This window comes from Papio anubis, chromosome 6 (genome assembly GCF_008728515.1).
Source record: "Papio anubis isolate 15944 chromosome 6, Panubis1.0, whole genome shotgun sequence".
Lineage (NCBI taxonomy): Eukaryota > Metazoa > Chordata > Mammalia > Primates > Cercopithecidae > Papio > Papio anubis.
Window position 1 is genome coordinate 65,465,580 of NC_044981.1, and position 27,203 is coordinate 65,492,782.

The 27,203-nt window shown below is 39.2% G+C and overlaps 1 protein-coding gene across 4 annotated transcripts in view; it reads left to right on the top strand.

Moving 5' to 3' along the window:
• The window catches only part of COL19A1 (collagen type XIX alpha 1 chain), a 333,080-nt gene that overhangs the window by 297,712 nt on the left and 8,165 nt on the right, over positions 1-27,203 (top strand). For all 4 annotated transcript variants that reach the window (XM_003897789.5, XM_009205449.4, XM_009205448.4 and 1 more), the window contains 7 exons: positions 1,471-1,515; positions 1,620-1,682; positions 6,193-6,228; positions 6,361-6,405; positions 9,696-9,866; positions 11,927-11,993; positions 21,315-21,443. In XM_003897789.5, coding sequence (XP_003897838.2) covers positions 1,471-1,515; positions 1,620-1,682; positions 6,193-6,228; positions 6,361-6,405; positions 9,696-9,866; positions 11,927-11,993; positions 21,315-21,443 — 556 coding nt within the window. The remainder of the gene's footprint in view (positions 1-1,470; positions 1,516-1,619; positions 1,683-6,192; positions 6,229-6,360; positions 6,406-9,695; positions 9,867-11,926; positions 11,994-21,314; positions 21,444-27,203) is intronic.

Here is a 27,203-nt window from a genome sequence, read left to right on the forward strand (position 1 = left end):
TTTCTTTGAGGATGGCATGTGGGTTTGCAGGAGGAAGTGCCTGTGAGTGCTGGTGGTGGGGTGGTGGGGCTTCCAGTCAGCACGTTCTCCCCTGGATGCTCTGAGTTCTCCGCTGGTCCTACCTGACCTTAGGGATGACTTCCATCAATGTCCCTGATCTCTTCGTCTCAGATCCCAATGCCCGAGCCCTCCATACCCACCATGTCCCACAGTAAGAATCTTCAGGACATTGGCCTTCTCAGCTCTAACACATCTTCCCACTCAGGCCCCCAACAACTTCAGCACACACAAGCTATGAGGACCCAGGGATGCTCTCTCTAACTCTCTGTCTGCCTAGCTTTGCCACTCAGCACTGTATCTGTACCTATGGAGGGATCTTCTTCCAGAATTCTAAGCAGCAAGTCGGAAAAAGCCCATTTCTTTTCATATTTCTCCAAAACCTACTTGGCTTTCTCAGGTCTCAGCCCCACACCTACATCCCACGTCGTCTGTCTTTCCCAGCCACATTAGGTCCAAGGGACAGGAGGTGGTTCCTTCTCAGAGGCAACCCCACAAGCCTCACCTGCACACTTGGGCCTTGTGTGCTTTCAGTCTCCACTGGACCATCTGCCCCTCTCATCCCTTCCTGTGGTCTGTCTGCTCCAGGATCAGTCGTCCAAGCCACGGTGTAGTGACACAAACTAATCTGTTTCTTTTCCTGCAAACAAAACATGGCTTTTCAAATCAAATATGATTTTTTCAGGTTGTCTTACTATGAACTTAAAAACTGTCTTGTGAAACTCAAAGCCTAGAAAAAAACTTCTTTGATGTTTTGTGCGCATTTCTCCACTCCCAAAGTAAAGAGGAGCTGCCAGGAAAATAAGCACAAGAGGGATTTCCAATAGTGATGATACTTTGGGCTAATATTTTCAAAAGTATTCTCCTCTCCTACTCTCTACCATCCACACAAATATGTATTCAAAGAACTGCACCCCAGTCTGAAACTTACAGCCTGTGGAGTTGACTGTATGTTCCCCAGACTCTGTCCCCTTAGAAATGCCACTTTATTTATTTATTTATGGAGATGGAGTCTCACTCTGTCACCCAGGCTGGAGTGCAATGGCATGATCTCAGTTCACTGCAACCTCCGCCTCCCAGGTTCAAGTGATTCTCCTGCCTCAGCCTCCCGAGTAGCTGGGATTACAGACACGTGCCCCCATGCCTGGGTAATTTTTGTAATATTTTTAGTAGAGACGGGGTTTCACCATGTTGACCAGGCTAGTCTCAAACTCCTGACCTCAAGTGATCCACTCACCTCGGCATCCCAAAGTGCTGGGATTCCAGACGTGAGCCACCACACCTAGCTAGAGATGCCACTGGAGAGCATCATCCTTGGGAGCACTTTAAACTCAATTGGGGTTGGGGGAAGAGAAGCATATGGTGTCGTTCAGCAATTTGGCTCCTAACATTTCTCTTCAATTGCCTTGCCAGGGGAAACCTGGAGCCCCAGGGCCTCCAGGAGTTCCAGGGGAACCGGTGAGTTGGCAGTTACTTTCGTGACAGTTGTACTTGTGTTGTACTTGCATGCAGTTTTAAAACATTTCTTGGCAATTAATTTTTGTCTGTGGATGTGTTTATAGGGTGAGAGAGGACCTGTTGGAGATATAGGTTTCCCTGGACCAGAAGGACCCTCAGGAAAGCCAGTAAGTACTTCATACTACTTGAAATATGCTACTTAGAGAAATGCTCTAACATTATCTGCTCATCTACCACCTCAGAAATTCTGAGATTTGAATAAGCAGTTTCCAAGAACTAAGAAGATTGTGCAGATGGATTTTTGATGGCATGGGCGGAAGTTCTCATTGAGTTCCCTAGATCTGTGTGTGGTATCTTTATGTCTTAAACAGTGTTGAAAACGGTGAGAGTTTTAAGTGTCAGGAAATCTGACTCATTTTTTTTTTTTTTTTTTTTTTTTTTGAGACGGAGTCTTGCTCTGTGCTCCAGGCTGGAGTGCAGTGGCGCGATCTCGGCTCACTGCAAGCTCTGCCCCCCTGGGTTCACGCCATTCTCCTGCCTCAGCCTCCCGAGTAGCTGGGACTACAGGCGCCCACCACCTCGCCCGGCTAATTTTCTTGTATTTTTTTAGTAGAGACGGGGTTTCACCGTGTTAGCCAGGATGGTCTCGATCTCCTGACCTCGTGATTCGCCCGTCTCGGCCTCCCAAAGTGCTGGGATTACAGGCTTGAGCCACCGCGCCCGGCCTGACTCATTATTTTTTAAGCCTAATGTTTTCAACAGACTTAAAGAAAATATAATGGCCTGTCACGTCCTAAAGTATAAAGAAAGCAAAGACTTATAGATATAATACCTGTATATTAAGCCAAATCCTAAAGTAGAAGTTATTTTATCAAATTTCCTCCTTTGTATATAGGCCTTGTTTTCTTACACTTTCCTAAATCACTACTGGTGAATGTCTCATCCCCTTGTGTCCTAAAAGAGCTCTTGGTTACTGATCTGTGGTGTTGATGTGACATTGTAATAATCATTCTGACTAATTCAGTCCCACATAAATTCATCTAGTCACTGCTGTTTGCTGAGAATGTGTGGGCCCTTAGCAAGGGGATCTAAGATGAATAAGACACACCTCACTCTCAGAGTTATGCTTTATAGAAGGTCACTGCTGATTTATTTGCTGTGGTGTGTACGGGAAAGAAGGCGAGGTGAACAAGCAGCACAGAATTCAGGAGGTCAGTTCGGCACCTCTGTGAAACCTTCAGGGTTGGTGGCCACCATTTCCCCACAGAAGACAACATGAAGAAAATGCAACTTAGAGTCAGGAAGATCTGGGTCTGAATTATGGCTCAAAGGATTTTATGAGTCACTTAAGTGCCATGACATATGGAAAGCATTTCCAGTGCCTGGCTATGGGAGGTACTCAATAATATTAGTTTAATTCACTGCCCCCTCTTACCTCATCATTCCCATCCCCTGCAAAGCGCATCATTAAAGCCTACCATTGAGTCCCCAGGAGATTATGCAAAAAGCAATTCGTTCATCACCAGATATTTCTTGAACACCTCCTACATGCTAGGTACTGATCTAGGTGCTAACAACTCATAGCTTTTGCATTCTAGTATAGGAAAACGGATAAAAACAACACACACACACACACACACACACACACACACAGTTTCAAGTAGAGGAGGGTATAAGTAAAGTAAAGCTCTGGAATATTGTTCAAATAGTGGGCTCAGAGAATATTTGCCTGCAATTTGAACAGAAACCTGCATAAAGTGAGAAGTCAAGCCATGGGAAGGTCAGGGGACCATTGTCTCAGGAAAAAGAAATGGCTGGGAGAGAAACGAGCCTGATGAGGTCAAGAACCTCATCAAAAGGCATGAAGTCAGGAATGAACGAAGTGAAGGAAGAGTGGGAAACATACGGAGGGAGATGTAGGCAGTGGCCAGACCATGAAGAACTTCCAAGCCAGGGAATGAAGTTGGGATTTCATTTGAAATATGATGGAAATCCACTGGAGCTTTTGTAGCAAAGAATGAAAATGATTGAACATTTTCAGGATCACTCTGACATTGTGTGGAGAGTAGGCTGTAGGGAGCAGGGTAGAGGAAGACAGAGCAGTAAGGAAACATCTCCATCGTCTCCACGAGAAGTAATGACAGTGGGAACAGCCATGAGTAGAGGAATTTAGGATGTACATTGAAGGGAGAGACAGCAAGCAAGAAAACTTGCTGGTAGACTGATCTAGCAAAGTGTGAGGGAAAGAGACCAATCACAGCTGTGGTGTAGGGTCTGAGCAACAGTGTGAGAGTGCTGCTGTTTGGTGAAATGGGGCAGACTGAAGGTAAGTAGGTGGGATTGGGAGGGAGAGCCGAGAGTTCTGTTTTGGATGTGTTCATGTTGAAGCACTAGTAGATATTCAGGTGGAGATGTCAAGTACACAATGAATATTTAGGAGAGGCCAGGATTGGTGAGACCAATTAGGGTATCTAAACCTGAGCCTGGAAAAGTGGAGTCACTGTGGATAGTAAGGGAAGAGAGCACTTCAACTGTTAGGAAGAGGACCCAACAAAGAAGGCTAAGAAACTGCAGCCAGAGAGACCGGAAGAAAATCAGGCAAGTGAGGTTTCCTGGATGTCAAGTGAACTGTTTTAAGAGAAAGGAGAAAGGAGTGATCAACAAACAGATAAGTAACATGAGGGCTGACAATTCTCTACTGCATTAGAAATGTGGAGGTCATTGGTGGGAGAGATCACCGCATTTTAGTATCTTGGTAAGAATGATCCAGTTGAGAGAGAAAAATTTGATGACACAGGAGAGTGAAGACTACTTTGAGTAGAACTGGTATACTCACAAGTGGGAATGGTCTTAACTGGAAACAGGGGCATGTCACCCTTCCTAACTGTGGGGTGTGGGGGTGCCAAAGTTGGGGTGCAAATCCATGAAGATTGATACAACTGGTGGAGGGATGGTGAGAGGGGTCTCTTTTGTTTATTAGTGAACGAAGAATGGAGGTCGTCCAAGTGTGAGGAGTGGGGAGGTGATGATGGAGGTTGGAAGAGACAGGAAAATGTGTGAAAGAGTACTTTTGGAAAGATAGAAGGGGAGTCAAATTGAGAAATACAGTAGGATGACCTGGTAATGCTGAGGGGGCTGCTTGCAATCTGCTGTCGTACATTTAGGTTGGAACAAGCGAGCAAAGATACGTGGTTTTCTTCAGCCAGTCCACTGCTCAGATGCAGACGTGAGGTAGGCAGAAAGTTGGATGTACTCAGGAATGGGGCTCTGCCAGATGAATGAGATGAGGGTAGAGAGGAGCAAATACATATGAGTTATTGTAAAAATCTCTGACAGCAGGGCTTCCCTGCGGATAGAAAGTAACACCTTCCTATACAAAAGAGAACACTCATGATAGTCTTTGATAAATTACTGGAGACAAAAAACAGGTTATAGGGTTACTTCTTTTCTTATATTGTTACCAAAAACATGGACTACATTTTTACACTAGATTTATCTTCTTTTATTCAAGTGACACAGCTGTTTCTTTCACATCCTCTCCTTAATCAGCTTTATCTTTGTTCCTCGTGTGTCTGAATGTAATAAATTCTTTGAACCATACACTTCAGGTAACATGTTCTTAGTTAACGTACTCTCAATAATTCCCAGGATGGTTCAGAAAGGTTGGCGAACTATGGTTGGGTTGTCAACTGTGACAGATTTCAGCATAATTTATAGCAGTGAAAACACGCAGTTCTTTACAGTTCCATCCCACAGAATCCATTCCAGCACAATAAAAGTCCCTCGGGCTTTTAGAGGAGCTTGTCCATGCAATTGCCTGCTGGCTAAGAAATCATATTCCTCACCTTGATCTTCCTCTTCAAATCAGATCTCAAAAACACACCTGCTGTTGGGTCCTGGGTATTTGATTTGACCTCAAATACTTTTCCTTCTTATATCTCCCAGCCAATAGTTCTCTCAGTCTTAAAATCTTTAAGCAGGACTAGGCTTCATTATGACTTCTAGAACTCCCTATTAAAGTTCAAGAAACTTCCAGTTTTCTAATAAAAAGTAACTATTTAATACTGCCAAAAACCATGATTATACATTTCTTGCTTTTCTTTCATATTTCTGACTGAAAAATAACAATTGTTCTCTGACAGTTTATTTCATAGTAGGATCATACTCTGGCCATGTTATGAAATTTCCCCAGCAGCAACTGAGACCATTTACTGAGAATGATACTCTGTGCTGGAAAACCTGTTAAAAGGTAACAAAAATGTCATACTCCAGCCATCTGTGCCATGAGGCACCTTCTTACTTCTCAGGATGACCTAACAGAAGAATAAAAAAGGAAAATAATCTTTGTTCACTATTTATAGAGGACCATGCATTTTTCATGTTATTTCACTTAATTCTTAGTTTTAAGGTTATTTATTTTCCTCACTAGTGAAGAGGCTGATGCTATTGAGGTTAAGTAAATGGCCCAAAAAGGTTAATGGGACTAGTAAGTGACAGAGTCAGAATCTGAACTCAGGACTCTCTGATTCTGTTTATTTGTTTTCCATTTTACCACCTTGCTTTACCAAGCTCTCAGTAGAAATATGATTAAGGAACTGTCCTTGAAACTTTACTCTTTTGTTGTGTTTAACTATGTTAATGCAGAATTAGAAATATTAATCCTTTTTTTCTTTATAGGGAATAAATGGAAAAGATGGAATACCAGGTGCTCAGGTATGGGAAATATAATTTAAAATAAAAATTATGATGGATACTGCATCCAGAATACCTACCAACATTTAGATTAATCAGACTGATGAAAAATCTTGGCAAGCAGTGATTTTCATGTTGGTATCTCTTTTTCAGGGCATCATGGGTAAGCCTGGAGACAGAGGCCCCAAAGGAGAACGTGTATGTATATTACTATTGTGATTTTTATTCAAGTCTGTTACAACTGTCCCATCATTTGAGTTACACAATTATGTGTGTAGACCCCTGCAAATCACCAAATCTATAAAGGCTAGGGTGTAGGTGATCCAAGATCTCTACTAGATATTAAATATGACAAAGGACCCAGAGCTAGTTATGTGGTTACATCTATGTAGTTGGCCTTTGTACACAGCCAAGTATACTTTGCTATTTAAATTTGGAAAGCTTTTATTATCCTCGTGTCTCAGATATATATCTCTACTATAACCATCACCCATATTCTTTTTATAGGTTTCTCAACCTCAGCACTGTGATTATTCAGGGGCAGATAATTGTTGTGGTTGGTTCTTTTGGAACTGTAAAATGCTTAGCAGCATCCATGGCCTTCATCCACTAGATGCAGTAGCACTACCATCCCTCCAATTGTGACAACCAAAAGTGTCTCCGGACATCACCAAATGCCTCCTGGGAAGCAAAATCAGTGCAATTGAGAGCTGCTGACATTCAGAAAAACTAAGTAAAGAAGGTGGTGTGAGGGGTTAGAGAAATGGAAAGGGTGACTGAAAGTATAGTAAAGTTACTAGTAATGCCAATTATGTTATGTGTTTTTGTGTTGTTTGGAACGTTAATGTCATTATTGCAATTTCTCTTTATTTCCTTTAATGAACCTCAACATTTTCTAGTAGAATTAATTTCTACTAGAATTAATTTCCACTAGAATTAATAGAATTAATTTCTAGTGGAGTCATGCCACTGCAAGAAGTTACTCAAACATTGTTACTCAGTGTAATTCTATTAAGGGTTGCTATTGTATGTGAGTGTGGGCACATATATTTGTATACTGGTGTCTAGTTTGCTAACTTTTATTTATTATTATACAAGTCATCCGTAATAACTGAAGGAAATGTGAAAATATAGATGATGTAAATTTAAAAGGAAATTTTAAAAGGCTGGGCACAGTGGCTCACGCCTGTAATCCCAGCACTTTGGGAGGCCGAGGCGGGTGGATCATGAGGTCAGGAGATCGAGACCATCCTGGCTAACACAGTGAAACCCTGTCTCTACTAAAAATACAAAAAATTAGCCAGGCGCGGTGGCGGGCACCTGTAGTCCCAGCTACTTGGGAGGCTGAGGCAGGAGAATGGTGTGAACCCTGGAGGCAGAGCTTGCAGTGAGCCGAAATTGTGCCACTGCACTCCAGCCTGGGCGACAGAGCGAGACTCTGCCTCAAAAAAAATAAAATAAAATAAATTTAAAAATAAATAAATAAAAGGAAATTTTAAAAATCTACCTTATCCCACTACACAGAGATAAGCCCTGTGATATTTGGACATATTTCCATCTCTCTCACTCTAATACATAATATACACATATATTTATATGTATTAATAGAAACATATACTTTTCCAAAAAGGAGCTTCTGCTGTCTTGTATATGACTTTTTTCACCTAATAATATATATTGATTATCTTGTCTATAAATATAAATCTGTATCTGCCTTTTAATTGCTGTATGTTATTCTACTCTTTGACCATACCTTATTTCACTTACCTAGTCTGCTGGGCATTTGGATTCCTTCTAGTTGTCATAATAATAAACATCACTACAACGAATATCTTTGTACCTAACCTATAAAATAATTTTAATATGGTAAAGATTGCATTTATCTTGCACATGATCAGAATATTAATCATTGATCAAAGTGTGCTAATATTTTTTCTAGTCATCTCAGAAATGTCTCCAAATGTGAGCTGGAGTGAGACCTGTGTGCAGATATATTTTTATAACTAAGACAGTAGCATTGATACTGGGCCCAACTGCTTTTATTTCTTTCTACATGGCTTCTTTCTATATCAGAGTCTATGATCACATAAATCTCTGTAACTGTTCATTTATTTTTATTTTTTAAGTCAAGAGAAATAGAGTTTGGCCTTCTGCAGAGTAGTCACAGTTAAAAGAATAATATAATGAGATATAGGGCAGCTTCAAGCATCATTCCATCATATTTGGTGTGAGGATCACCTCCTGGAGTTATGCAACTGAATATTTGAAAATTTATTACTGAAGCAACTGCCATGATCCATCTCTCTCTCTCTCTCTCTCTCATTCTCTCTTGCACAAACACATACAGTAGTAGACACATTCCAGGATAAAAAACAGCATCAAGCAAGCTTCATATCAGATTTAGGCACATCTAATATAATATTTTACTAATTATGACATCTTGTTCAACTGATTCTTGTTTTTTGTTTTTTGTTTTTAAGACAGAGTTTTGCTCTTGTTGCCCAGGCTGGAGTGCAATGGTGTGATCTCGGCTCACTGCAACCTCCACCTCCTGGGTTCAAGCGATTCTCCTGCCTCAGCCTCCTGAGTAGCTGGGATTACAGACATGTGCCACCACGCCTGGCTAATTTTTTTGTATTTTTAGTAGAGACGGGATTTCTCCATGTTGGTCAGGCTGGTCTCGAACTCCTGACCTCAGGTGATTTGTCCGCCTCAGCCTCCCAAAGTGCTGTGATTATAGGCGTGAGCCACCGTGCCCAGCCCAACTGATTCTTCTATAGTTCATTTATACTATCAAGTAAATGATCTCAGTGACATCCTCCCCCCAGTCACCTGCTTTGATCTTTTCAATGGCTCTCCCTTCTCACCTTCCTGTGGGTATATATTTAGGGCACAGGGATCACACTCACGTGCACACACACACAAACATGCACACACATGCACATGCATACAAGTGTAAAGCACAAATACAGAAAACAAACCTGAAGCGTCTAATAAAGACCAAACAAACGGGAAAGCCACAGGTGGGAGAGCACATGATTTAGGAGAGATTTTGAGTGTCCTGAAGTTTTTTTAAGTGAAAAGTCTCAGTAATGAGATCCTCTTGGCAATATTCCTTTATCATTGCAAAGGAGACCCAGACCTCAAGTGATAGCTGGTATTGACTCTCAAAACTGCCGTCATCCTAGACGGGCAACCAAGTACAACTAACATTCTCACTATCTTTTGTATATTAAGTACTGCCAAGGTGCCAGGCATTGTTCTGAGCACTTTACTTGGGTGAATTCATTTAGTTCTGAAAATAGCCCTATTTAATGGATACTATTAATATGCCCCTTTGTAGGAGGGGAGGCTAGGACACAGAGAGTTTAAGTTATTTATCCAAGGCCCAACAGCTAATAAGTGCCAGTATGAATCCAGAACTTTTGCTCTCAACTATAGCTAATGCTAGAAGAGATTATTCTTTATTATTATTTTTTCCTTAACAGGGTGATCAGGGGATTCCAGGAGACAGAGGCCCACAAGGTGAACGGGGAAAACCAGGCCTTACAGGCATGAAGGGGGCCATCGGTCCTATCGGTCCACCAGGAAACAAGGGCTCAATGGGATCCCCTGGCCACCAAGGCCCTCCAGGCTCTCCTGGCATCCCTGGCATTCCGGTAAGTGGTGCTAAGAGCCTAGGGCTCCTGACTTGTACTGACCATGTATCCCTTTTACAATGAAAGCAATGATAATGCCTTTCAAATAAATAAAACAAACCTAAACTGGTCCCTGTGAGGGCAACAATAGCTGTCATTTAAAGTTATGTGCCAGATCCTCTACTAAGCACTTACTATACATTACCTCATTTGATCTTCATAATCATTCTGGAAGGATTGGTATCCTTTTCAGCCGACTTTTATAAACGCATAAAATGAGTATTGACTTGCCCAAGGTCACAGATTTATTAAGTGGATCAGACCCAGGTCTGGATGGCTTCAAAACCGTGCTTTTAAAATACAGGTACTATCTCTAATGTCTCTACACTACACAGAAACCACATATGCCTGTTTCATACTGCTATGAAACGTGTCCGTTTCATACTCTATTTTGTTGACTATCAGAACAACAAATCTGCCATGAGTAGTGCTTTGAAGTAGAAACCACTTAGGCCAAGAGTGTTTAGTGAAGGAAGCCCATATCTTTATTAATCCTCAAGAGGAGTGGTGAGTGGCTATTCTGCAGAGGAATTTAATCTGAAAATATCCATGTTAGGAAGAAAGGAGGGTCCTGAAGTGAAGTAGGGCAGTTAAAGACACATTCTCCTCAGATAATCAACCAATACCAGATATAAAGCAAAACTGAGTTTTCACACAATTTTCATACTTTATTTCTGCCCACTCTCCTGAAACTCCACTTCCATAAAGCCTGTGTAACTTCAGCTCTCGGCGTTGTGTCAGTAATTGGTATTAGATGCATTAACTAAAGTTCATTAATGAAATAGAACATTCTTGGAATTATTCTGTCCTACAGGAATCATCACTTTATAAGCCCGTCACATTGGATTGTTTTTATTTTTATTTTTTGGCTTTCTAAGTCAGTTTGTTGTTACAAATGAACTAGCACCATTGTGTTAGGGAACCCCACAACAATATTGTTATCACATATCTACACACAGACAGGATAGAGGAATTTTCAGTGAAGAGTGATGAGGAACCTACCCAGGAATGTTTATAAATTAAGGCTCACTATCTAATTAGGCTCTGCTTCATTCTTAAATTTATATTGCGTGGTGATTTTCCATACAGCTTCCAACTCTCTCATCTGACCATCTTCTGTTAGGGTCTTTGTTCATGTATATATCTCAAAGTGGATAGTTGGCAGTGGGGCTTATTGCCTTTGTCACAACCTCCAATCTTCAACATATTGTCTTTAATGCCACACATACACCCCTGGATAATAATCACCAACTATGAAGAGTAATAAAATACTTTGAAATTCTAACCATCAAGAAAAAAATAATAACTCTTTTAAAAATATCAAGGTATTATAATAAAACCTTACTGTTATAAATGTTAGATTCTTTGTCAAATGCATGTGGATTTACTTCAACAGGTGGAAAATTCAGCTGACATTATTTGCCTGCTTCCTTTTACCAGATCCCAATTAAGAAAAGAAAATTACTTAATACCTATATACTTGCAATGTGTAAGTTACAGAATAAACTTTATGATGAAATGGGTAAAACTTGCTTTTGTCCCATGAATACAACATTTTTGAAAATAATCCAGCATACTTGCAGTTCTGTTCCAGGTTTTCTTCCTTTGAAAATACATTGTATCAGTTAGACATTGACTTTGCCATCCAGGGATTGGCTAGAAGTTAAATTGTGGTTAGACTACTAACATCATGATTACACTTTTTAGATTATTTAACCTTATAAAATGAAGTAGTAGGAATGTCTTCCCTAACTGTATAAAGCCATGTGTCTCCATTTAATAGGAAACCTGTTGATACCACTGATTATGATTCCAGCCCATAGCTTTTAAAGCAATTATGCACTTCAGCTTCTTCCCAGAATTTGGTCAAAGCAACACATATTTATTGCCCAATATAGTCAACTGCCAAAAGCATTTTTCTTGATAAATGGATCTCTACAGAAGTTCCAACCCAATATTTCTATTCTTTATTCATTTGTGCTATGCTCTATTTTAACAGACCTTTTTTCTTCCTTCTTCAGGCTGATGCAGTTTCATTTGAAGAAATAAAGAAGTATATTAATCAAGAGGTCCTAAGGATTTTTGAAGGTTAGATTTTCTTAATAACATTTTTGAATTTTTCACTGATTCCCACCTCCCATCTACCGTGGGGAATCCCTCCAGCAACATTCTCGAAAGATGGCCATGCCACAAAAACCTTAAGGGGCAGCCCATTTTATGATGGGACAGCTGTTTGATGAAAATTGTTCTTTACACAAAGTTAACTTTTGCCTCACTGGAACTTCCTTTCATTATACCTGCTCTGTAAAATAACACAGGTAAAGTACCTGCTTGTACTCACATGACAGCTCTTTGAGTATTTTTCCATATCCCTCATACTTATCCTTAGTTTTCTCTTTTATGAAGTAAATGTGTCTAGCTCCTCCACTATTATCACCCCTGGGAAACATTTAATTTATAAATGACTCTCATTTACCAAGGAATATTTTGACCAATGCAGAGTAGTGTCTTTTTATTTAGACCAAAGTCAGCAAACTGAACCCCCTAGCCAAAGCCATTGCCACCTGCTTTGTACAGCCTACAAACTGAGAATGGTTTTTGCTTTTTGGTCGGGAGCGGTGGGAATGAGTTATATTTTAAAATAGTTTTTAAAAATCAAAAGAATATTTCATGATATGTGAAAATTATCTGAAATTTGAATTTGTTTCCATAAATAAAGTATGCATATTCCTTTACCTCTTTTCTCTGGCTGCTATCCCACTACAGCAACAGGACTGAGCAACTGTGACAATATGGTCCATAAAGGCTTAAATATTTACTATCTGGCCCTTGCAGAGAAAGTTCTGACCCCTGCTCTAGATACTTCAATAATTCATCCTAAGATGTATTGGTTTTTTGAAAAAGGCATCCGTATTATTCTGTTGATGCATTTTGAGTTTTCAGTTAACTAACAGCCCTGGATCTTCCTTGTTAAAATATTTTTAAATGAGGTGTTTATCATTATGGACTGTGTGTTTATTTTTTAAATCTAAGTGTGTGATCTTATGTTTCCTCTTATTAATTTCAAATCATTTGTGTTCATATCTTGTTCCAACCTGAAGATGTCTTTTGGAAAGTTGTCTCTTGTAGAGCAGGTTGGCTGACCCTATGACTTTGTGTCATGCTAAATTTCATAAGCATGCCATCATTCTAGTTGTTGATAGAAATGTTGACTAAAAAAGCCAAGAGTCAAGGATTAGGTCTTTCTAAATGCCACAGGATTCTTTCTGTCCACTTGTAAATCATCATCTAATCTATTATTTAGTGAGCTCTGAATCCATTTCGTTGTCCTAAAACTCACCCTACATTTCTTTGTCTATTTGCAAGGAATTGACAGTATCACGTGATTTTGACAAATGGTTTGCTAAAATCAAAATCACTCTTCTGAACTGTAAGATTTAACAAATAAATCCATGTTAGCTCTCATGGTTCTTACTTCCTTTGCTTAGCATCCACAAGCCAAAAATAGATTGTTGAATTTTTTAAGGAATAAGATTATAAAATGCCCCAAGTCGATCTTGAGTTCATTGCTTCAAACATGGAATCAGCTCTTCTCCAAGGAGTCTTGATTATTTTAAATAATAATTGCAGTAGAGACTGAAATCTTGGTGCTTGGATGCACATTATCTTGTTTTATATGAGAACTGGAAATACAGTAGAGTAACACTGGGACTTGTAGCTACTTTAATGACAAAATAGAAAAAAAAAATGGTTTTTTGTTGTTATTTGTTTGTTTGTTTTTTGAGATGGAGTCTCATTCTGTCACCCAGGCTGGAGTGCATTGACGCGATCTCGGCCCACTTCAACCTCTGCCTCCTGGGTTCAAGCGATTCTCCTGCCTCAGCCTCCTGAATAGCTGGGATTACAGGCACCCGTCACCAAACCCGGCTAATTTTTGTATTTTTAGTAGAGACGGGGTTTCACCATGTTGGCAAAAAATGTTTTTTAAAGGTCAAGAACTTATGCTGTTGATTTTAATTTATCTTGATCTTTACTAAGTATCTTTATCATGCTCTGATATGACAGTTTACTAATACATTTGTCCACTCTTTTGTTGAGCTACCAGTAATTTTAATGTTGCCCTTATATTTGGAAGTCTTTTCTCCCTTCTCTTCCTTCCTTCCTTCCTTCCTTCCTTCCTTCCTTCCTTCCTCTTTCTTTCTTTCTTTCTTTCTTTCTTTCTTTCTTTCTTTCTTTCTTTCTCTTTCTTTCTTTCTTTCTTTCTTTCTCTCTTTCTCTCTTTCTCTCTTTCTCTCTTTCTCTCTTTCTTTCTTTCTTTCTTCTTTCTTTTTACCCTTGAATCAAACATTATGGACTATACTCTAAACTTTGCGATCCAAACACTCATTTCCCCCTCAGTAAGTTTGAAAAAAGACAACTGTTTGAAAAAAGACATCTCAGGCTCTTCAGGGGAATACTGAAGAACATACTCATGGCTACATAATTTGCAGTGTTCAGTGCACAGTGAAAATGCTGGTGCACTTGTTAAAAAATGATTAAGAATTTTAAGACAGCAACAGTAAAGCCATAAACTAAACATGGGGCCCTATGTGACTGCATGGGTAGCATGTCCATGAAAGGCAGTCCTGGGGAGAGGACATCTAGGATCTCAGATAGTATCCATGCGTTTAGTTGACCTCAACCATGAAAAGAGAAATGCCAGCATATATGTGTTTTTGAATTGCAATCTAAAGTTTTCCTTTAACTCTTAATCTCTATGGGCTCTAGTGTCTTTATTGATCTTTTATCTCAGGGAGCTTTAATCCTGAACTTCAATCTCTTCAGAGGCTTTAGATAAAATCATATATTTAATAGTCAGTAATTAACCCATTTTTTGGAAGCTGATTAAGAATGTCAGAAAATAGGCCGGGCGCGGTGGCTCATGCCTGTTATCCCAGCACTTTGGGAGGCCGAGGCAGGCGGATTACAAGGTCAGGAGATCGAGACCACGGTGAAACCCTGTCTCTACTAAAAATACCAAAAATTAGCCGGGCGCGGTGGCAGGCGCCTGTAGTCCCAGCTACTCAGGAGGCTGAGGCAGGAGAATGGCGAGAACCTGGGAGGCGGAGCTTGCAGTGAGCCGAGATCGCGCCACTGCACTCCAGCCAGGGGGACAGAGCAAGACTCTGCCTCAAAAAAGTAAAAAAATTAAAAAAAAGAATGTCAGAAAATATAACCAAGCATTTTCAGAAAAAAAAAAGGGGGGGGCCTTTTGAGATATAGAAGGTGTTCGTTTTACAAGTCCATCAGACACTGGATGAAGGTGTGGCTCCTGGCAGCCTGCCCTGTGCATTCAGCAGAAGAGACACTTCTACTTCCTCCTGGGGAAGGCTCCCAGGCCATTCTGTGGCTCCTCTCAAGAAGGGCTATCAGTCTTCTGAGGAGGCAGGTCAGTGGAGTTGGGCCACTCTCCATCTGTCTTGGGGCAGGCTCACCAGGCTTCTGCTTTCTGAGAAGCTCCTCCTCTGAGTCTGAATCCTTCCTCTCTGAGTTCCTGCCCCTCCTTCCTCTGTCAGAGCCCACCTGCCTGGAAGCTGACAGGTGCAGCGTCCTCCCCAGGTCTCTGGCTTCACACCCATCTCTCCTACTGCCTCTCTGTCTCTTCCAGCCTGGCCAGGTCCAGGCGAGTGGCTGGACCCCCACCAGAGCTAGTAGTCCCTCAGAAATCACAGGTGTCTTAGCCTCAAGACAATATTTTAAAGTGACCCATAAGGAAACTATTTTCTGAGACTTCTAAACTCTGAGACTCCCTGTGTGATATCCCTCTCCTTTTATCTCCCTTGACACTAGTCCAGCAAAACTGTCCTCCCAAACAAAACTGTGCCTGAAACCCAGAATTTAGTTATTTAGCATTTAAGTTAATTTGTCCCAAGATCATTTCAATTTACTCCATTTAATTTTCCACTTAGAAATCACCTTTTCCATGGCTTCTGAACACCATTTACAAAAAAGAAAAAAGAAAACTCCATTTTCACAAATCATAGAGCCCCAAGGTCACAGTTACCATTTTCAGAAGGCTTTTTCTCTAAAAGCAAAGATAATTTTCACATGTTAAAGCAGTTAAAGTAGTACAGACAGCTAACTGCTACACTTAAGTAGCACCCAGCTCCCTCCCTTTTTCTTAGTGGTTTCACAAGAGACAGTGTCAACAACAGCTAATGCTATCTCTGCTCCACGCACCCCTGCACATCTGCAGCCTTGAGAGCCATTCTCTCCGAGCGGCAAGTCGCAGACTGTCAGCCCGGGCTTGAGGGAGTCCTTGGAAGATCCTGCTCTCCAACTTTATCATCCCAAGTGTCCAGATTACACCCTCTAGTGAAACCCTAGACCAGGATGACCCAAACTTTGAACCCTCCTCTTGTGGCTTTTTAACCCCCTTTGGGGCTTCCCAGGTGACGCCACTGATACAACACCCTGCAAATCTCACACCTTGAGCTATTTTCCAGACCACCTAACCTCCCTTGAACTTCCTGGTGCCCCTTCCCAAACCTAACTGTGGCGGAAAGAGATGTCTTTTCACCAATCCCATGTCTAGGTTCCAGATTGATCACTATGCACGAATATATATCCTTTCTGAAGTTCAATTAAATCCCCAATTTGATTGTCCAACAAGTCAAGTCCTTTTGCTAGTAAAGTGACCACACAGGACAAGGACAGATATCATCCATGTGTCTCAGCTTAGTATTTGGCTTTAGGAGGGCTTTCTAGCTGCCAGTGATGCTGCCCACACAATGGAGGGTCTTGCCAGATCTGAGAAGTTTAATTCTTGCTATTACACTGTCCTATTATGCTTGGGAATTTACATCGACATGCAGGAAGAATTTACCAACCTATGCAAAAATGTGTACTAACATCTGGCTCTCTCGGTTCTTGAGTCAGACATGGGGCCAGCAAGCCCACACCTCCAGCTGTGGGAGAAAAGAAAGATTAAGGCTAAGTATTCCTAAACAATGTTTCTGCCTCTAGATTTTCAGTGTTCAGAAAATCCCCTTACCTATGTTTTCTTGATTTTTCATATATATATTTCATATATATATGAATGTGTGTAAATATGTGTGATCCTGTTTTCTTATTCCAAGGTTGTAACATCTTTTCTTACCTCTCTACAAGTAAGATATTCATTTATATATACATATTTGTATATGTACTTATTTATATACACATCATCTGATAAATATACATCATTGATGAGATTTTATATATATATATATATATAGAGAGAGAGAGAGAGAGAGTTAAAAAACATATTTTCCACTACATAGTCTCCGTTTCTTCCAATTTGCTGCTTTCTGTTTTTTTGGTTGCAACTCTGTTGTTCAGTTTATAGGATTTCCTCAGTGTCCAGTAATCCTTGGATGTCTGCATACATAAGAGCAGGGTTTTAAAAACCGACTGAAAGCTGTGAGTGAACAGTGGGGCTTGCCAACCTCGAGTTTCACTCAGGGTAGCCCAGTTGGACTTTTTAAGTGAAGGACCCTTAATTTCAGTGTCTTTAACTCTTTCCTCTCAGTCTGGTCAGATTCCCCCGCGGAGACATTTCACTTCCTGCCTGGCTGCGAGCTCAGCTGCTTCAGATTTTCAGTTTGGAAGCCTGAGTCTCAATGGAGCCTGGGCTCCTCAGTGCAGAGGCAGACTACTGCCCTTTTCAGATAATAATAAACCTTCAGCATCTTGCTAGGGATGGGGACAGGCACCTGCCTAGCTTTATAGAGAAAGGAATTTCAACAACTACTAAAACAGGCTTTCAATCCGTGCTCCTTATTTTAGTTCCCCTCTCTCACCCCCACTTCCAGAGGTAACTTGTACTGCCAATTCTAAGCCTTCTGAGGATTTTGTAGTTTAGATCAAGTTATTCCTCTACTTCTAGTCTAAGAGTTTAGTTGTCTTGAGTTTGCTACGTAATGTATCACTCAACCATCTGGTTCTCACCTCCCAAAATTGTGCTGATATTGTCTCCTTTCATATGCTCCCCCATTCTTGTCTGTTTATGCCTTTAAGAGGATTGTTTTGCTAGGATTCAGGAGGTAGTTAAAGCAGATCCATGTGTTTAATCCACCATCTTTACCCATGATAGTTCAAAGCAACATACTCATAAAGGTGGCGAATGATTCAGACAGAGACAAATGAAGTAGTAACCACCTTTGGGTCATAATGAACCACAAAATAAATATGAATCCACCAAATGATACTGTTGAATTAACAGTTAAAAATGAAACTAGAATATCATTATAAAAATATCACAGGAAATTACTCTTCTGATATTTTTGCCCTTTAGGAGAGAACTGTATTTAATTTTGATTTCCACATTTAGGAGACATTTATGGAAAAGCCCTGAAATAATGGAACCAAAAAGAGATTTACAAAATAGATTGTGAAGCCTATGAGTAAAAGTTATTTAACCTGAATGCTGATATGTAACAATATGACTGATTTCCCAAGGGAAATACTCATTAACTGCTCTCTGTTTCTATAATGGGGTAGCAAAATGAAATAAATTGAAGTTATCCCAAGAAAATGGATAATCAGACATTTCCATGGGCATTCGGAGAAGATTAATTTCTGTCTTTGAAATATTTACAAATTTTATCTGTGAAATAGTAGACACGGGCCAGATGACATGTGTGTGTTCCTTCCTCCTCTAAAACACGTAGTTTATCATCACATTAATATTAATGTCTATATTATAGTAAGGAGCCCATTCTCCAAAGAAGCCAAGCTTTGGTCTCATTTGTTAGAGTGACTGCTGTGGCTTTGCCTTGGCAGATGGCAAATGTGTGTTTGGTTTATGCATGCTTATATCTGAACTCTTCAATTTCCTGCCTCATTAGAAAGCATAGCCAAAAACAGTTTAATTGACTGAAGATCCCTGAAAACAGAGGAAAAGCAATTAAGAATAAAGGCCTTTACAATTCATTTGGATGCTCTGAAACATATTATTGTAAATTATAGAGCATTAGGGTAGGGTTCAGAAGAGGTAATTACCCTTATGCTAAATGACTGTTTCTGAGTGTATCTCAAAGCCAGATAATTTACAGCTAGAAGTAGTAAAAATAATTTTCTGTTTTGCTAAAAATATTAAAAACCACCAAAGTACTTCTAAATTCAATTCATATATTAAAGAAGAAAAATTAGTACTGTGAATATTTGTGTTTCAACATTGAAGGTATTTAAAGAGACATGTTTCAAATTAAGAAAAATTGTACTGAAATACATCTCTCCTTTGAAGTGCAGAACAACAAATATTATGCAAAGTTTCAAACTGTGATTATTGAATTTCATATTTATTATAAGGCCCCAAGTTCATAATTTGATGTAATAAAGATATTATATGTACATTCAATATGATGATTTGTAAAACTAAAACTATATATTAATTACCTATTTGTTTTATCTATTCGTTACTAGAATAAGATGTATTAATATCAACCAAACATCCCAGGTAGATAGTGAGGTAGTAATACTGGAGGGCAGGTGATTTCATATCACTCCTTGGGACCAGCATCCATTAGATCCCTGTTGGCCTCCCATTCATCCTTCAGTCTACAGCCAGAGATTCTAGTCCTGTGCAGGTTGTGGTATGTTTCCATTCTGCTTGCTTTGTGACATGAGAATGTGAATGTAGGTGATTGCTTTTTGGATAATGACAGTCAATGCTTTATATCTATTGGGGCTTTTCCCTTAATAATTCGATATGAAAAAATAATTCTTTTTCTTTCTTAACCAGTGTGGGCCTACATTGTTTTTAAAGGATTGTTTTAATTGAAAACTCATGGGAAAACAGATTTTCCTCAGAAGTGATTTACTCTTTATTTTAAAATTTACATAAAATAAAAGATACATATCTGTTTAAGTATGCCTTTGCAATTCAATTAAATCAACTAAAGTGAGTGAAAAGACTGGAGAACGTGGAAGTAACTCTTTACAAGATCTATATGATTTGGGCTTCGTGTTTTCTAACCGACGGCTATAGTTTCTACTATGTTGTGGTCTGTCATTTGGTCTTTACTTACAAAATAAATACTAATTTCCTCAGTAAAAAAAACTTTTCTGGAAGATTTGTCTGCACCAAACCCAGAGTGAAGTTTTTAAATTAAATATTCAGTCCTTACGACACACATGTATCTTTGAAAAACTATGTGTAAATTATTTCAAAATAAAACCATTTAAATTACTAAGAGATTTTTGAAGAAGTTATGCAAAAAGAAAAAGAAAAAACAATGTGGCTAACTTCTTATCATGGCAAGGATAGAGCCTCCTCAAGTTTTCTGTTTGAAATCTAGTTGTTCATATATTAGATTTTTTTAATGTGAGGTATACCAAATATAAACAAACCAAGCAATTTTAAGAAAGACTCCAATGATAGATCATATTTATAATGGCCCTGGAATGAGTTAATGATTTTACCAAAATTAATTTTATATGGTAGTAAAATATTCCATATGGTTTTTTTTTAGTTATCTGTTGCTGCATAAGAAAATACCTCCAAATGTTGGTGGCTTAAAACATTTATCTTAGATTTCACATTATAAACGTTTATTATCTCACATTTTTTATGGGTCAGGGGCTTGAAGTGTTGCTTAATTGTATGGATCTGGTTAGGATCTCTCATGAAATTGCAGTCAGGATGTCATTCAGAGCTACAGTCATTTGAAGGCTTGACTAGGGCTGGATGATCTGCTTCCAAGTTCATGCACGTGGCCACTGGCAAGTAGCATCAGTTCTTCCCCACGTGGGCCTCTCCACAGGACTTCTTGGGTGCTCTCACTCCATGTCAGCTGCCTTCCTGCAATGAGTGATCTAAGAGAGAAAGCAACTAGGAAGCCACGATGTCTTTTATGACCTCATCTCTCTAGTTGCCCACTGTTAATTCGGCCTTTTTCTTTTCACTAGAAATGAAAAGTCTAGCCCCCATTCAAAAATAGAATTAAACTCCAACTTTGGAAGACAGTGTCAAAGAATTCATGAATATATTTTAAATTACCACACATACGTTCACAACCTTGCTGGAAAGTGCCTTAAAGTTATTAGGAAATCATTTTTTAATGTGAACCTAAACTCTCTCCACATGCCATTACCACAGGTTAGATTCCATGCTAGTGTTCTGTCCGCTAGATGGTTACATCTCAGAAGCACTGAAAATTCTCAGACTTTCTGAGTGACACAGCTGGTCTGCATCTATACACAAACAACTTTGTGCAATTGATTTTATTTGTGTAATCAAAAAACTCAGCAGTCAGACCAGTTGGTAAATTAGATGTGCTCAAATTAAAAATTAAATCTTTTTGTTTGTTTGATTTCATGTATCTTGAAATTTTTTGACATAAAATATTTCTGTTCCATGATATATTATTTTTTCTTCTATACATGAAGAGAGGATGGCTGTATTCCTATCCCAGCTTAAGCTGCCGGCAGCAATGTTGGCTGCCCAAGCTCATGGGAGGCCTGGGCCACCAGGAAAGGATGGGTTGCCTGGGCCACCAGGAGATCCTGGACCCCAAGGTAAGTCTTCAAATGTAATATTGGCTTATTGATTTTTAATCTTCTGTATTTATAACATGTTAGTCACAGTTAAGGAAAAAAGTATGTATGTATATATGTACTTTATATGTTATATATACATATATGTAATATATAAAATGGTTTCATATGTAATCTCTTTATAATATTTGACATTCTAGAAGTAGATGTTTAACTATTACTACTTCAGATTTAAAACCAAATGAGAACTCCGTCTCAAAAAAAAAAAAAAAAAAAAAAAACACAAATGAGAGTTACCTGGTATTCTAAATGTATTGTAATAATAATATTTGTTATAACAATAACAGCAATAATGTGTGTTTATATATCATTATTATCTAGGAATCTTAGAATTTTTTAGGCCTCCCCTTTTGGTGTAAGTTAAACAAGTCTCCATCATCTTAGGATCTTAAATAAACTGGGGAAAGAGTTTTAGGAGACTCAACTACAAATAGTTATTTGGTTCTAAAATATATTTTTAAGAAATTTTAGAATCTTTCTGCTTTGGATAAAGCTTGTGGGTGGTAACTTGAATGTTAAAGAATTTTTTGCATGATTTCTAAAGTTCTTAAAACCCAACTTATATTGGCAAAAAATTTTGTTCCACTTATGACAACTTGACAAGAGACATTATCTTAAGTATAGCTTAACTAAATTAATCTGACAAAGCCATTTTCTAGAAGCACGATTAGCAATCCAGCCAAGTGGCCAAATAGGCCCAGGCTTAGAAGAGTCAACAATTCTGAAAGGGAAATATTAAATTCAGTGAGTACATATCATGAAAGATAAGACCCCAGGAAAACTGCTTCTTATTGTTAACAATGGAGGATCTCAGGTTCCTTCCTTGAAATAATCAAAAGCAACTTGTATAAAGAAAAGAGGAAATTAACACTAAAATAAGAATGCAGTCCAAAATAATATATACACAAAGAAGTGTTTTTCTGTCACCAGTTTCCTTCCTACTGCTATTCTGTAATATTGAGCCTTGTTTTCTGAAGTGTCCCCAAGTGACTGATGTGCCCTTCCTCTTCTGAAGGAGCAACACCTGTTCAGTTCCCAGTAGCAGTGCCTGTTAGTATCCTAATATAACCTTATAACCTATAACCATGATTGCCAAGTCTTTGCGTTTAATTAGCACAATATAAAACAGGAACAGTTAAAATCTCTCTAGTTTTTTTAAAACCATACATATATTCCACCATTATCTTTAGATTATAGTGAAGTTTGGCAGATTGATGAAGGAAAGAGAAAATAGGATGAGGAGTAGCCCTCTTGTATACACTATTGTGTAGAGGGGGCTAATTATTATCTTTTGCTAGTTGGGTCTGTTCTGAAGTCAGAGTATATGAGACTGGCATGCAGATCTCGAAAGCTCATCTGAAAATGTGTAATGCCACAAGTCACATGAAGAATAAGCAGCGTTAACACCAATAGGAAGAAAACTTTGGATAGATCCTTCAAACAGTGGTAGTTTGAGAGGACAATAACAGTGGAAAATTGAGATGATCAAGGAAAACAGCTCTGGAACTGGAGTCTCCTGTTCCACTCAAACACCTGGCTTCAGACACCTCACAGGTGCTGTGAAGGCCCATCTGGAAGGCTGTCAGTCAGAGGCAGTTCTAAACCCAGAGTATCAGTGAAACTTTTGGAAACAAGCCCTCTGTTCACCACTCCACTTGCCCTTCCTTTTGCAAAGGATTTCTATGGATTTTATCTGCTGTTGTGCCTCAAAGATTTAGACTACTTCTACTCCTGATAGGGCGTCTGGATGCAATTCTTGAATTTGGAAGATATCCCCACGTGATTTCCAGTTTCTTTGTGAACAAAGGTTTACTAAAATTGTCAAAACTTTTGTCTCCCCATTGGGTTTCTGACAACAGACATATCTTGACTACAATTTAGTAGATGTCTCCTTAACCTTTCCATAGTACTTCCTTTTCAGTATTTGTTAGATTTGCCTAAAATTTAGCAACAAAAATAAATAAAACTTGCAAAACATAGAATTCATTTTTAAGGAATATTTGTTTCTTAAAAATATTTGTTTTTAAGGAATGTAAGTACAGTAGGCATGCTGTACTGATAATCCTGTTTAAAGGCACAGAAATCTCACTGAAAAGACAGAGAATGAGAGGCTGCTGTTTAATTTTTGGTGCCTCTACAGAAGTGCACAAGAAATTGAAGGATTTTTCTCTAGTAGATAAATAGGTGTGACGCGCTCAGAAGATGAAGTTATACATGTAACTTACAAGCTTTGCTGTGCTCGATTTAAGTGTTTTTTTTTTTTTTTCAAAAAGGAAAGAAAAAAATGCATTTAAAATCACCAGTGACCATGTAAACCTCAGGTGCTATTGTCTGAATTAGTCCTCTTAATGACACAGCATGATTGAGTTTAAAAAAGAGTTGAAGTCAGAAATGCAACATAGGTTGGGAAGAAAAGGTGGCTTCTGAATATGACACAGTGTGTTCTGCCACTCATCCATCCTGTCTGATGGTGGCTCCTCTGAAATATCTAGAAGAGACATTTTGTTTTGTTTTGTTTTGTTTTGTTTTCAGTGATTGTCAGGGAAGAAATCCATTTGGTTCCGAAATATATTTTTAAAAAATTTTAGAACCTTTCTGCTAATAGAGCTCATGGATGGTAACTTTTGAACTTTAAATAATTTTTCATGTGTCTTCTAAAGTTTTTGAAACCAAACGTTGCTTATATTGGCAAAAAACTTTGTTCCACTTATGACAATTTGACAATATTTATTATCTTAAATATAGCTTGACTAAATTAATCTGAAATTTAAAATTAAAATTAAGTGGTTGGTTTGAAATATGCACTATGGAGGCATGGGCAAGGACTTCATGTCTAAAACACCAAAAGCAATGGCAACAAAAGGCAAAATTGACAAATGGGATCTAATTATACTAAAGAGCTTCTGCACAGCAAAAGAAACTACCGTCAGAGTGAACAGGCAACCTATAGAATGGGAGAAAATTTTTGCAATCTACTCATCTGACAAAGGGCTAATATCCAGAACCTATAAAGAACTCAATCAAATTTACAAGAAAAAAACAAACAACCCCATCAAAACATGGGCAAAGGATATGAACAGACACTTCTCAAAAGAAGACATTCATACAGCCAACAGACACATGAAAAAATGCTCATCATCACTCGCCATCAGAGAAATGCAAATCAAAACCACAATGAGATACCATCTCACACTAGTTAGAATGGCAGTCATTAAAAAATCAGGAAACAACAGGTGCTGGAGAGGATGTGGAGAAATAGGAACACTTTTACACTGTTGGTGGGATTGTAAACTAGTTCAACCATTGTGGAAAACAGTGTGGCGATTCCTCAAGGATCTAGAACTAGAAGTACCATTTGACTCAGCCATCCCATTACTGGGGATACACCCAAAGGATTATAAGTCATGCTGCTATAAAGACACATGCACACGTATGTTTATTGCGGCACTATTCACAATATCAAAGACTTGGAATCAACCCAAATGTCCATCAGTGACAGACTGGATTAAGAAAATGTGGCACATATACACCATGGAATACTATGCAGCCATAAAAAAGGATGAGTTCATGTCCTTTGTAGGGACATGGATGCAGCTGGAAACCATCATTCTCAGCAAACTATCGCAAGAACAAAAAAACCAAATACCGCATGTTCTCACTTATAGGTGGGAATTGAACAATGAGATCGCTTGGACACAGGAAGGGGAACATCACACACCGGGGCCTATTGTGGGGAGGGGGTAGGAGGGAGGGATAGCATTAGGAGATATACCTAATGTAAATGATGAGTTAATGGGTGCAGCACACCAACAAGGCACATGTATACATATGTAACAAACCTGCACGTTGTGCACATGTACCCTAGAACTTAAAGTATAATAGAAAAAAAAAAGTAAAAAAAAAAAACAAAAAAAGAAATATGCACTATGGAATGAGTCCTTTATTTTATCTTTAGGAAAGGACAAAAGTATAAAGGGGTTTTGTAAAGTTTCCTGTGTTTATTCTGAGAAGCAGGAGACATATAGACAGCAGTGAGAAAATCGACGTGAAACTGTGAGAAGTACAAAATTCATGTTGAAAAAAGGAAGAGCCACTCCTACCGAGATTCTGATCATGAAAGCTTGAGGATCCGCCTTCAGCACCCTGATCTCCACCTTCAGCACCCTGATCTTCTTAAAGTGAAAAGAAAAACCATTCGGATTCTGAGTTGCATTGCCTCATTTGCCGTTTTTCTAAGTTTCCAAAGGGGTGGTTGTTGATGTCTTTTTTAAATTGAAAACACTTCCAAACAGCTTTTAAATTTTAGCCATCCCATGGGGTTCTGAGTATTGGCTTCCTGCTGCCTTGAGAGGACTTTCCTTGGTGTCCATTCCCACCTGGGGCTTGCAGCACAGGGCCTCATGGCTGGTTCTCCTGGTTATGAGCTAAAATGTGCCACATCAGAATAAAAGAGACCCCAAGAAGCATGATTCAGCTGAGTTCCCCTATATAAACAGGAGAGGCGAATTTTCCTAACAGACCTTATTCTTTCAAGTGAGTTTTATGAGAAAAGACTTCACTTAAACTTTTTCTCAAACACAGCTGATTCTCCATCACCTCTTCCATTCAAGGAATAGATACCACACCTAAAGCCCTACTCATTTCAGAAGGAACCTCACATGTGGGGTCAGTAGGAAAAAAACAGCTACATTCATTCCCTGCACCCTGCATCAGTTCCAAAAGGACAGTAGTGGGAGTAGTTGTTCTTTCTTGTGCACTTTTAAAGTAATTGATCATACATACTGTTTATAGGAAGCACTTGTGATGTATAGATTCGACCTTTCAAATTTATTAGCATTAGGGGCTTTGGATATGGGAGGACATGTGAGTGTGTGTCAGAATGACTGAAGGGCACTGCTATCAACTGGTGGACCAGAAGCAGCGAGGCTAAACAACTTGTAAGGCACGAGGCAACCCCTAACCCCACCCCCACCATGCCCACCGTAAACAACTATCCCTCCTAAAATGCCAATAGCATCCATTTTCTGGCCTTTTTCCGGTATGTATACAGGTGCACAGATTTACAACTTTAGAAGTAAATCTCTGGAGTCAAAACTGAAATCTTCCTACTAGAAATAAACACAGTCTACCACCTGAAAAACTACACCAAGCACCAGGTTTCATCAATGACAAGTACCTCTAGATGCTTTCAATTAGGACACTGCTGGTGTTTTGTTTTCCTACATGAGCTACAGTTATATCAAGCTGTCCTCCTGTAGACTTTTTTTTTTTTTTTTTTTTGAGTCAGAGTTTCACTCTTGTTGCCCAGGCTGGAGTGCAATGGCCACAATCTCAGCTCACTGCAACCTCCGCCTCCTGAGTTCAAGCAATTCTCCTGCCTCAGCCTCCCAAGTAGCTGGGATTACAGGTGCCTGCCACTACGCCCAGCTAATTTTTGTATTTTTAGTAGAGATGGGGTTTCACCATCTCTGGTCTTGAACTCCTGACCTCAGGTGATCCGCCCACCTCCGCCTCCCAAAGTGCTGGGATTACAAGTGTGAGCCACTGTGCCTGGCCCATCCTGTAGACTTATTGTCTATGGAAATACATGTCTCTTTGCAGATACACCTGCCTCTTCCAAATTTAAAGACAGGCCCACGCTGAAGAGATGAAAACCTTAATTCTATAAATGGGGAAAGCTGTTATTGACCTTGTTAGCATTCCTACCAGGAGTTTGTTATG